We start from the raw sequence: 12,572 nt of genomic DNA, 5'->3' as shown, positions 1-12,572 counted from the left end.
TGGGGGTGAGGGACTCAGCCTCCCACTCTGCAGGGATGAAGAATGTAGGTTTGCTCCAGGGGGAGGGGAATCTGGAATGGCTGTGTGGGAAAGAGACAAAGCACATTAATAATGGTGTTGTGACCACATGCATCTGTGGAGGCTTGGCCCATTAACTGATCTTTTGTAGAGCTTGTCACTGGCCACCACATCAAAGACCCTGTGACTGACTGGACTCCACAGAGCCCATGAAAAGATCTGAGTGGTGTAAGGAGTAGACTGTATTGGACATTTCTCAGACCTCATGTCTTCTATCCCTTCAGTTCACCTTTTTACTGCTATAGTTGATTGTATCATAGTAAGCAGTTTCATGCAGGTATCAACTTCCACCACCTTAGTCCAGTTGCACCTTATTTGTCAGGGAGATTGAACCCCAGTTGCCCATGGCAGTACCCAGGTCAGTAAAGCTCCCTGGTATCAACTTTTCTTCCACTCCCTGCTTTATGTTTCCTGTTCCCATGGTAATGAACCCAAATAAACTATTCCCATGCAAAATCTCAAGTTTTTGTTCTAGCTAAGTTTTTGTTACTTGGGGAAAATGGAGATGGGGATTAAGCTGCTGAGATGGGTGTGGAAAGGTAGCCACAGGAAAATTATCATTTATGCTAAATGCTGTTTATTAAAAACACATAGATATGTAAAGAGATGCATGCAAAAATGTCACCAAAATATTAATGTTTATTATTATGGTAAGATGACAAGATATTTTTAATTACATTTTTATATTTCAGAGTTTCATATTTTATAAATGGTTTGAGTTGTTCACAATGAATGTGTGATATTTACATAATATAATTAGAGAAACACAGTAAAAATGGGAGTACAAATAATGAGACAAGGTGGGTTTCTCACTTTAGACATCTACACATGAAAGCAGACCCAGAAAGCAAACCCTTCCCTATGGAAGTAAATAGAAGTTTTACCTTGTCAAAAGAAGTGTCAAGGCATGAGCAAAGCCCACTAGTTGCATAGCAAGGGCTGGACTTCAATCTGAGCTCCATTGGAACCTCTTGCTCTCCTCACACACCATCCTCCAACCTTGCTGAAATCAGATAACTCCAACTCCCACTTGGAGAAAAAGAAAAAAAAATGTCCTAAACTCTTAGGCATTTGGTATTGCCACAAAATTCTCACTTATGAGAGATAACAAGAGGAATTAAATTGGCTTATGTGTTCCAAAGGCTGATTTGGGCCCTATGAGGAATGATGCCGTTTATTCAGAATTTTCTTTCCGTCACTATCCCTCCCTCTGATCCACTGTTTCAAGTCTTTCATTTATAATTGTCCTTAATATAGTTTGGTTCAGTTCCTAACCAGACCGTGCAGTGGGAAGGAATTGAGACAATGTTTTTGAGAGGTGGGGGAAGTGATTGAAGCCCTTTTATGAATTATGATTTGAATTTTGGAAAATATAGGCAACTTTCTATTTCTTTTTAAATATTTATTTATTTATATAAGAACTGGAGTATAGTCAGAGGCTTGGGAGGGTGAAAGAAATCACCAGAGACAGAGTGGGGAGCAGAACAGGCAGACAGACAGAAGACACTCCTGAGGGGAGCAGCGGGAGAGGCAGGAGAGGTCTGCCGTGCCATGTGGGTTTCTCCCTGGGCGGCCGGGAATCGAACCCACACTGTAGAGGCTGCGGACAGCTTCACAGCTCAGTGCTCCACCCGCTGCACCACCAGGGAGGCCCGCAACTTTCTATTTCAAAGAGTCGGTTATCACAGCCCTCACAGAGGAAATCTTCAGGGTGAAGATTCTAAGTATGAAGGATTTTGAAATGTGTACTGGAATGAAGAAGGTTGGTGAAATCCGTTCCAAAATCATCAGGTGACAGCAGCTTCAAATATTAGTAAATTCTGACTTGAGAATTGAAGAAAATTTCCCACTGGGAAAAAAATTGAATAAAAGTTGATACCTGGCACTTGATTCTACAATCCAGAAGAAAGAAAAGGCAAACTTCCTGCAAACATCAGTTTAGGGACTGAAACACACCAGAGGCATCGTTTTCCAACATCACAATGGATGTTTTTACCACCCAGTGGCGATTAAACAAACTTATGAACACTCTTTTAAGTTCAATTATTCTCTATTGAAAACCATAACTTATAAGTCAAACTGTCAGGTCATCCCCAAACGCCGGGTTTTCCTTAAACCTCAGGTTCTCACCATGCCCCATTCCACATGGCTCCTTAGAGGGAGCAAAGAATTAAGTTTTGTCTTACCCTAGGCCTTAGCCTTCCTTTACCTTGTCGGTAAGATGTTCTCAAGGCATGATGCTGTTTTGAGAAGGCAATGGGTGGGGCGTTCTGAGCTCGGGTGCCTGAATGTCTTAGGATGCCTGTCTTTCGGATAAATGCCAGGTTTGGGATGAGCTAGACGCCCAGATGGTGGAGGCTTCGATTTTCGTAATATTTTAATGTTATTTAGATATCCAAGCACTCCAGGAAGCTTCTAGGGAGCAGGCAATGTCCTCTTGGGGAGACAATTAAGACACAGAACCTTACTCTGGATGCGGCTCCCCTTGTGTGCACAGCCCTGTCCCTCTGGGAGCTCCAGGAGAAGCTGGGGAGACCTAATTATATTTCAAGTTCCTTCCCACAAAGGCCCAGGAGCCCTCAGGATCAAGCACTCCCTGTGCTGGGTCCCGAGCTGTCTGCACACGTGCTCAGGGGCTCACTCCCCACAGGATCCCCAGGAGGGAAGACATGGCAGGGCAGGTGTCCCTCCCCCGTGATGTGAGTCCTCTGCTCACTAGAGGAGGCAGCAGAGGCCCCTGAGGAGACACTCGGGGACTCTCCTTGGGCCGGGCTGTGAGTGAAGGGCCTGCATGGACACCACCACCTTTCCCTGACACTTTCCCTCCAGGGAGGAATTTTTTAAATTCGACTTATCAATAGTAGGACGGCCTGGGCTGGTAGTGAGGCAGCTGTCACTAGGATGACCCAACCTCACTCTGGATGTTTCCAGTGGACGTGACCACACTGAGTTCCCAGACTCCTCAGCTCGGAGACCCTTCCTCACTGCAGCTGCCACAGCAGGGGGGCCCTGGGCTGGTCAGAGCCCTGCATCCCCCACTGTGTTTCCTGGGCTGGGCTGTTGAGTCTCACTCCCCACAGACATTAATTGCTCTGGGATCATGATATCTGGCAACTTCCAGGGTGTCATGGGTTAAACTGAATAATCCATGTTTGTGTTATTTTCATTTTTGGCTTTTTTTCCTTTTTTTTTTTTTTTTTTTGTTTGCATCATTAAAACTCAAGTCCACACTTTCTCCCTCTCCCAGGTTTTTTTCTGATTGCACAGCACTGTTACAGCAACAACAAAAATAAAAGAGCATTTATAGTAAAAAATCTTACTCTAATCACTTGCGAATACAATAATAATACTTACCTTTCTGTGCTCTCCTCCAGTGTGGCCATGAATACAAGGGGATTCATCCTGAACACTATAGTGGGGAGGGAGGTGCGGGATCCAGCCTGGGTTTCTCTGAGATCCTCTCCCTGCTGCACATGGAGGGGTACCTGGGGAGATGGGGGAGCCCAGAATGAGAAAGAAACCTAAGTTCACCCACCTAACATTACACCTTCCTCCAGGAGCTGAGGCAGACCCTGCTCCATCTCTCCCTCCCTTCCTGGACTGTGGACAAAGGCTCAGCTCAGGAACTGGGGTGACCTGGGCTAATCCTGCCCCTGGACCAGGCCAGCAGGACACACACTCCCCCCTCCCCCTGTGCGGCTTCCTCCAGCTCTGGTCTAGAGAGAAAGTAGCTGCAGCCCATGGTTCTCCCTAACTCTGAGGCCAGTGGGTTTTCTATGGTGACTCCAAAGGAGAGAAAAATTGGGGTTTGGGGGAGGGAGCTGTCAGGGTGAAGGTGCCACCATATTGTGGGCGGGGCCTGGAGGGGTTCCTGCCCAGCTCCTTCCACCTCAAGCCAAACATTAGGTATTTCTAAACCTCCTCCTCTTCAGGTCCAATGCTTTTTCAGTCCTGCTCAAAAACTGCTTCTCCGTGGAACTGTATTTACTGAGTTGTTGTTCTGACACTCTCTACTCTGTGTGTGATTTGAATTAATTTATTCTGGAGCTTGATGTTAATTGACTTCCCATCATCTTATGTTGTGTATCCTGTCTCTGCTGTTACACACACACACACACACACACACACACACTCCCCTCTCCTTGGGAACCAGATCCTCGCTCAGCACTGGGGTTACTCTAACCCTCTGTCTCTGGATCCCCTCAGAGCCGCCCTCTCTGCAGTGTCTCTATCCAGCGGTGTCTGAGCAGCCCCAGGAGTCCCTGCACCTCCTGCCTCTGCCCTTGTGGAAAACCAGCCCCTCAGCCTGCATGACAGTGAGGAGGCAAAGGCAAAGTCCTGAGGCCGGTGATTGATGGAGAAGACCAGTTAATTTTTTTCTTTTGCTTAAGAACTTTTCTTTTTTCCCCTCATTGTATTATTCAGTTGAGGTAACACTGGTTTACACACTGCATGTGTGCGAGGCACAGGGTCACCCTCTTCAGATGTTCATTATCACTTCCCACCCACCTAAGGGCCCCCATAGTCCTCCACCACAGTCCATGGGACCCTCTTCCTACCTTGTTTCTTGCTCTCACCCACCCCATAGCTTCAGTTTTGCAGTTACAGTTCTAGAGTTTGTTTTGGTTTAGTTTTACTAGTCCCTGCTTTGTTTCTTTATATTTCACATATGAATAAAATCATCCAGTATTTAACTTTCGCCTCCAAACTTTTTCACTTAGCTGCCGCGGACCAGCACAGCAGTGAACGATGAGGCCGTCTCAGGGTTGAGAGACTGCGCAAAAGGTCACTGCAGGGGGAGGTGCAGCACTTAGCGTCATCCCATCCACATCTGTCCATGTTGTTGCAAATTCAATATTTCATCTTTTTCACGGCTGGGTAGTATTCCACTGGGTATAAAGCTTGTGTTCTTTATCCCCTCCTCTGCCGTTGGGCACTTAGGTTGTGTCCATAGCTTGGTTATGGTGGACAGCGCTGCAGTGACCATAGGAGGCGCATATTCCTCGGAATTAGTGTTTTACCTTCTTTGGATAAATACCAAGGAATGGAGTCCCTGACCAGGTGACAGGTCTATTTTGAATATTTTGAGGAACCCTCGTTTGTTCTCCACAGGGGCAGGACTGTACCATGTGCTCTCCATAGAAAAGGGAGGTTCCAGGTGTCCTGCCCCGCCCCAGGAAAGGTGGGGCTGAGCAGGGAGGAGAAGCCAAGGAAGAGGAGGAAGACGTGGAGCACGATGGGGAGAGGAGACTGGAGGAGGCGCATGGAGCAGAGAGACATTCCAAGAAGAAGCCACTCTCGCTCCTCAGGCTTGGACTTGTGCCAAGGAGTTGGGGACATGGAAAGAGACACGTGAAAGAGACAAAGACGTGCATGAGAGACTCAAGGGGAGGCTGACAATGGCTGCTCTTATGTTTTTGTGGATTTTGACTTTTCTCTTTTCCTTCCAGACTTGTCTGGCATTTCCTACCCCTGTCCCATGGGTCTCTACCACTAGATGCCTTCACCTTGTGGCAGGCCTTTGGGCCTCAGCTGGCCTGCTTTGGGCAAGCCTGTTTGGCTGGGCATTTACCCATGAGGGGACGGGTAACTTTGGGTGCTTCACTTGGGAACTATTCTACCTATATTCCTTTTCTTCTCTTTTGCTATTGCACATTAATTCTCTATTGCACACTGATTTGTATTAATTTTCTTTTCTAACAAAGGTGTTATGCATTAGAGTATGTTTTGTCTTTATGCAGCTGATGACATAACTCATGTGAAGTGCACAGGTTTAAGAACCCCTTATTCTGCTGGCTAACAGGACTAGTCTCCATTCTGACCCACCACCAGAATTTCTTTTTCTCCACACACTTCAATGGGTCATTCTCACAGGTGTAAGGTGGTATCTGGGTAACACTGCCTTAACCTGGCATTGAAGGTTAACACCATCAGTGATGAGTCAGGTGGACATGATGAGCACTGACGTGTTGAGTGGACAATGGCCCTGCACCCCTGGGGTCTGCTTCCCTAAACCCAGAGTCCCAGTCAAAAAAAAAAAAAAAACAAAACCCTAAGTTGAAGAACAATAGTCCTGAGCAGTGCTCCTTGATGGAGGCTAAGAGTAGAAAATTTAGGGTGCAGGGGTCACATGACCAGAAACTAGAGGTGGAGGGCCTCCCCAGTGGCGCAGCAGTTGAGCGCTGGGTTATGAAGCTGCCCGCAGCCTCTGTAGCGCTGGTTCGATCCCCGGCTGCTCCCCGGCCACTGGAGGAGGGTCCCACATGGCACACAGACCTCTCCTGCTGCCCGCTGCTCCCCCTCAGCAGTGTACTTCGGTCCTTCTGCCTGTCTGCTCTCTGCTCTGGCTCTGGTGAATTCTCTCACCCTCCCGCACTTCTGACTGTACCCAGTGCTTGCATAAATAAATAAAATAAATCTTAAAAAAAAAAAAAAAACTAGAGGTGGAGGTAGAAGTGATTAGCACAGTTATTAAACCAACTATAGAAATGAAAATTGTTTTGGGCCAACTGATATAGCAACTATCAGATGCTGCAGGAAGTATAAGGAGGCGCAGAGTAGAGGTGGGATACAGGGATGGAGCCTTTGCAGAGACTCGCTGCTCCTGACAAATCAGCCTAGTCACACCATAGAAGTAATTAATTTAATGACAGATGACAATCCCACAAAGGAATGAGCCCTCCCAACCAGAACAGTACCTCAGGGCCCTTTCTGCCCTGGGAAGACACAGCTCTGCGCCCAAGGCTCCGCCTGGGGCCTGCAGGCTTCTCCTCACACACCCGCCCACTCCAGGGGCAGTTCCTCCTACCTGCCGGCATCTGCAGCTGCTTCTTCTTTCCTTTTGTGTGTGTGTGTGTGTGTGTGTGTGTGTGCCCACAAGCCACTGAAAGGAGGACTCTGGTGAAGCTTTTCTTAGAGGTGACCCAAGACTTGTGATCCCAACACCTCTCCCAAACATCACTCTTCACCAGTGTCAATGTTTTAAAAACAAGGAAAGTCTGAGAAACTGTCATCCAGGCAAACTGGATGAGATTATGGAGAATAAAATGGACATTAGCAAAAACTAATGAAAGTATGGCATTTAGTAATTATGTCAACATTGCTGCATTAGTTGTAAAAAAATAAAAGTATTCATGTAGGATGTTAACAAAATGGAAATGGTGTGGGATAAACAATACCTGTACTACCTTTGCAACTTTTCTATAAATCTAACAGTATTCTTTAAATGTTTTTTTTTAAAGATCAATTTATTTTTTTATGAAGATTTATTTATGCATACAAGAACTGGGGTGCAGGCCAGAAATGTGGAGGTGAGAGGATTAACCAGAGACAGAGTGGGGAGCAGAACAGGCAGACCGACTGAAATACACTGCTGAGGGGAGAAGGGAGCGAGTCAGGAGAGGTCTGATGCGCCATGTGGGCAGCTTCCTGGCTGGGGAATCAAACTTATGCCGCAGTGGCTGCGGATAGCTGCATAGTGCTGCGTCTTAACCCCTTGAACCGCCAGGGAGGCCCTAAATGTTATTTTTTTGTAATGCCCTCAATATTGAATAGGTTGTAGAAGTGAAAAATTTTCTCTTTTCCAGTTTTCCCAGGCATCATCATCCGGGGCCTGGAGAGAGGGGTTCTGGGAGAAAAGACGGAAACCTCACACACAGGGCAGGCTCCGGAGTCTCCTTTCCTCTGAGCCCTGCTGCTCTGACTCCTCACAGAGCATCTCACCCCCAGGACGCCGCCCTCCAGGACCCCCAACTCTGGCCACCTCAGCCCCCGCCCCGTCCTGGAGGCTCCACCAGAATCCGGACCAGCGCGGCAGCGCCCCCGTGTGGCCACAGGGCTGAGCACAGGCGCCCAGAGCCGCCCTTTGTCCTGCTCAGCCAGGCCCTCCCCAGGCTCCCTGGGCCCCCAGCGGCAGGACAGGGATCTGCTCACAAGGGGGTGTCCAAGTGCTGTGTCAGATTAAGTGTCCTTTTTAGTCTCCAGTGGTCTCCAGGACATGACAACTGGTTCCTTTGGTTCTGGGCAAATCCCCAAATATATAGGTCGCCTCAGTCTCTTGGGATGGAAACTTAGATTCCTGGGTCCCTGAATTTGTTTCTTCCTCTGCTTCCAAGGATGAAAGCCCCTCCTCCTGGGAATCACCTGACATTCTCCATCCTTGGATGAGGGGAGGGGCCTAGGAGAGCCCCCAGGGCACTGGCTAGGAGGATGGGGAGACTCCTGGAAAAGCAGAGGATGGAAATGGGGACTTTAGGGGACAGAGGCGGAAAGGGGTGCAGGGAGAGCCAGAGAGGACCGGGCAGGGAAGGGGCGGCACAGGGGACACTGAGGGGGAAGGTCTGTGTGGGTGACAAGGGCTCTCACTGGGGAGCTGGAGCGTCTCTCTCCCCTAGGGAGATGCAGCAGTGCTGGCCTGTAACTGCCCAGGGAACTGTGCACATCCGGGGCCTTGCCCGTCCTTGCAGGGCTTGTGTCAACCACACACATGTACATGCTGGTGACGGAGAGGACTGTAATGGGGGGTACCCAGGGGAGGGTCCAGGTTCCTGCCCCATCTAAGGAGGGTGAAGCTGAACAGAAAGAAGCATCTGGAGAGGAGGCTGAGGAGGAAGGAAGCAGGATGGAGCCAGAAGGAGACCTGGGGGAGGCACATGGGGCAGAGACACGTGAAGAAGCTGCGCTTGCTTCTTGGCCTTGGACTGGGTTACACAGGTGTGGGTGAGAAATCCATGGGAGGTGACAATGGCAGCTTCTACCTTGATTTTGCTCTTTTCCTTCCAGACTTGTCAGCCCTGTCCCCCCTTTTCTATGGGTCCCCGCCAGGAGGTGCTTTAGACAGTAACAGGCTTTCAGGCCCTGCTTGGGCCAACCCTGTTTGGCTGAACATTTACCCACAAGGGGATGGTGACTTTGGTGCTTGATTTGGAAACTTTATTCTTTCCTTTGTCTTTGTTGCACACTAACTGTATTAAAGTTCCTTTCCATTAAAGGTCCTACAGGTCTTGTCTTGATGCTGCGGATGGCAGAGAGTTGGGGGAGATTGTTAAGTGGAGGCCAGGCTACATATCCAGAATATCCCCCCTCAGTTCCCGAATGCTGGGGTATCAGAGAGATTCAGGGAGCCAAGAGGAGGGAAGAGCAAGGTCACGGAAGACATTAAAAAATTCTAACAGGAGGGGCGGAGCAACATGGCGGCGAGAAGACGCTGTGAGTAAGATCTCCCATTCAAAAAAGTTAATAGGGAGGAAAAGCGGCAGGTCCCAGTGAGAACTGGGACACGGAAGATAAACGGACGACTCCAGCAAACTACCCGAAGAAGAAAGTGGCCATAAAAGAGGACCAGAAGGGAGGAAAGCACATATGATTGCAGGCTAATTCCCCACTTATACAATCTGACCAATGACCATGCTCTATCAAGAGGGTTTAATTTCCTTTGTAAATGTTCATTCCCGCTCATTTTACTTGAGAGCAAGTAAAATGGTAGTTTAATAAGGAAAGAAATCATTTTTAAAGATTTTTAAAGAGAATATATAAAAGCAAATGCTGTGGATTTTTGTCACAATAATTATACATTTCCCTTTACCATCATCATATTAAGATAACTTCATATACCCTTAGTTTTAGTTGTTGCTCTTTTTACCTCTTAGGTGCCATGTGATATTCCGTGTATACTGGAGTAACTGAACTTTCAGCCACTCTTTGCTGTTCTCCATTTCTGTAGCTCCCGGCCAAGAGAGAAGATGGCTGGGTTTCATCTCAGTTGTCAGCAGCAGTTTCATCTGTTGTCATCTTAGTTGTCCCTGGGGCAGCATCTCCAGTCTCTAAGGCGGCTTCCCCTCTAATGTCACTGACCCTCACGGTCACATGTGGGATCAGGGGTCATGGTAGGACAGAGGCCCCTGTACTTAGTGAGTGAGGCCTTCACAGCATAAACAAGGTCTTAGGGTCCAAGTTAGAATCTGAGCAGTTGCGATCCACTGTAGAGAAGGACCCACACACGTGATGTGGTGGAGCCCCTCTGGAAGCTCTGGTATGGGTGTCACCACATTTACCATAAACACACTCAGCGCTTGGTGGACAGCAGAAATAAGAAAGTTAAGTTCCTGTGCAGTATAATTACTAAAATATTACAAAAATCATTGGGTGGGAATTTTTGAGAAACAATCTGCTCAAAACAAAACGGTAGCTAGTAGTCTACCTCGTATCTAATATTCCTAGAAATGTGTTAGGGATGCCATCCATGACTCACACCACACTTCACAGGAGTGTTGTCCCCATTTATTTCATCACCTAGAGTGGGCGGGTGGGAATGGCAGGACAATGCCCTGGCTGGGCAGGTCATCAACAGGAATCTCACACAGAGTGTCTGCATTTTTATGAACTCATTGAAGTGAAAAAAGCCATCGGATTTATGCGCAAAAAGTAACACTATCATTTGGTGTGTTCATAGACATGCAAAGGATTTGAAGAAGATCTCATTTGGGAAGTGAAGTGCCCCGTGGGTGTGGCTGCTGTCTGGCCTCAGCTCCTCTCCGCTGACTGCATCATCCTTTACTTTCCCATCTGTGATGTTCCATACTTGAAAATTTCACACCAAATATTTCATGATGAAATGCAGTTCCAATTGGATATCAGACATTCAGTCACTCTCAAACACTCACCTGGGAGGGGCTGAGTCAGGCTAACCTTGCATCCAGCCCAGGGGAGTTCCAGGTGGAACCAGGCAAATCTGGAGACCAGCCAGGGGCGGTAGAAGAGGTGGCAGAATCCTGACCTTTGAGCTTCTGGGCTGACAACTGCCTACTGCTCTTTTAAGTGATTGGCCTTTTTATTTTTAGTGCTGATAAGTGACTCTTAACATTAATTCATGATGCTGTTACACTGGTCAATAAACGTTATGGAATATAACGAGAATCCAGTGTGTGCATTGAACAAGAAACTGGATCAGACCATTCTAAACACATACTCTTCACTGCCAACATTTTTGCCAACCTTGTACAACGTAATTAGATATATAAGTTAATAAAACATTAACTGCTTTGAGTTGTATGAATTCAAACATTTAATCACAATTAAAACCATTGATTTCTGATTTTTTTTTCTTACTTGGCGTTACTAAATGATTTATCTCACTATTTCTTTTTATCATGTTAACTTGCTGCTAGCACAGTTGTGGGTATTAAATAACATTTTTATAAATTCTCAATGTGCCAGAAGTCGTACATTCCAACTGTTGATATAGAAGGTCAAGAAATACATTACGAACTTAAATTCACTAGAAAGTATCAAAAGCTAAAAAGGAAGGAAGATAATTATTGACCACAAGAAGCTGGACCGCGGGAAGCAGAACTCGCCTCCTGTTTTCTCGCGAGCGCAGGGGCGCGGGTCACTGTGGAGACAGAAGCTGAAATCGAGCTGGAGCGCCAGGCCAACCCCTCCCCCCACCACGGCTTGGCTGCCCTGGCAGCACCTGCCACCCGCCCACCAGCTCTGCCCCGCCGGCCCCACAGCTGCCCGAAAGGGGGGTTCCCGGCCCCGCCCTTCGAGGGCCGCCCCCGAGCCGGAGCCGAGCCGCTTCCAGGGCTCCCGGCCCTTCCTGGCCCGCGGCAGGGGCAGCTCCGCGGCGGGCAGCGACCCGGGCTGATCCTGCTGCACCGCGGTTTAGGAAAGGCCCGCACCCCGCGCCGCTCTGCGCGCGCCCCACTTCCCGGACCTTGCTCGTCCGCCCAGGGGCTCAGGCCCCAGAGCCGCCCAGCCGTGCGTCCAGCAGGTGTGGCGCCCCGGCCGGCGTGGACCGGCCATCCCTGGGCGCTGGGCCTGCCCGCGCTCTCGGCCCCTCCAGGGCCTCCCTGGGCCCCCATCCCGCCCTCTCGGGGAGCCGACAGCCCGGCAGGAGCACAGAGGAGGGAGGATGCGCAGCAGGGAGCCGACACCCCCGCCATCTGGAGTCCGTGTGGCGCAGGAGCCCTGGGCCACACTCGAGGCAGGGGAGGAGCCTCAGGCCGCCGCCCCCGCCAGGCCGGGTACCCCGCGGGAGACTGGTCCGCATAGACGCCGCCTCCCCTGGTCAGGGCCCGCCCTGGGTTGGGGGGGCAGCGACCCCTGTCCCGTCAGTGAGGGGCGCGGTGGACGCGAGGGATTCCCCGGGGCGGGGAGGTGACTACGGTCTTGGGGGGACGGGGTGACCGCGGCCGGGGAGCTCGGCGCTGACCGCAAGGCTCCCCGCCCCGCTCCCCTCGCCCGGTAAGGCGGCCTTGCCCGTCCCCTGCGCGGGTGTGGGCCGGGGGCTGGGGGGGCGCCTCCGCCCACCGGGCCCGGGTCCGGGCTGGGGACTCCGCGCCCTGCTGGAGTCCCCATGGGACCCGGGACAGAAGCTCGAGCCGGGGACGGCGCAGGTCGGTCTTTCAGGCGCGTCCGGAGCCCTCCTGGTGTCTGTGGTCGCCCCTGGGGTCCCCGGGGTCTCCTCCCATCCTGGGGCACAGCTATCCCGGCCG

At 49.8% G+C, this 12,572-nt stretch overlaps 1 protein-coding gene across 1 annotated transcript in view; it reads left to right on the top strand.

Moving 5' to 3' along the window:
• Positions 1-11,722, top strand: part of LOC311188289 (class I histocompatibility antigen, Gogo-OKO alpha chain-like) — a gene marked incomplete at both ends in the record, with an annotated part of 346,072 nt that extends 334,350 nt beyond the window's left edge. Inside the window, one exon of the mRNA XM_084259423.1 lies at positions 11,589-11,722. Coding sequence (XP_084115549.1) covers positions 11,589-11,722 — 134 coding nt within the window. The remainder of the gene's footprint in view (positions 1-11,588) is intronic.
• Positions 11,723-12,572: the final 850 nt, after the last annotated feature.

This window comes from Talpa europaea, assembly GCF_964194135.1.
Source record: "Talpa europaea genome assembly, chromosome: 2".
Classification (NCBI taxonomy): domain Eukaryota; kingdom Metazoa; phylum Chordata; class Mammalia; order Eulipotyphla; family Talpidae; genus Talpa; species Talpa europaea.
This window is presented reverse-complemented; position numbering and strand designations above follow the sequence as displayed.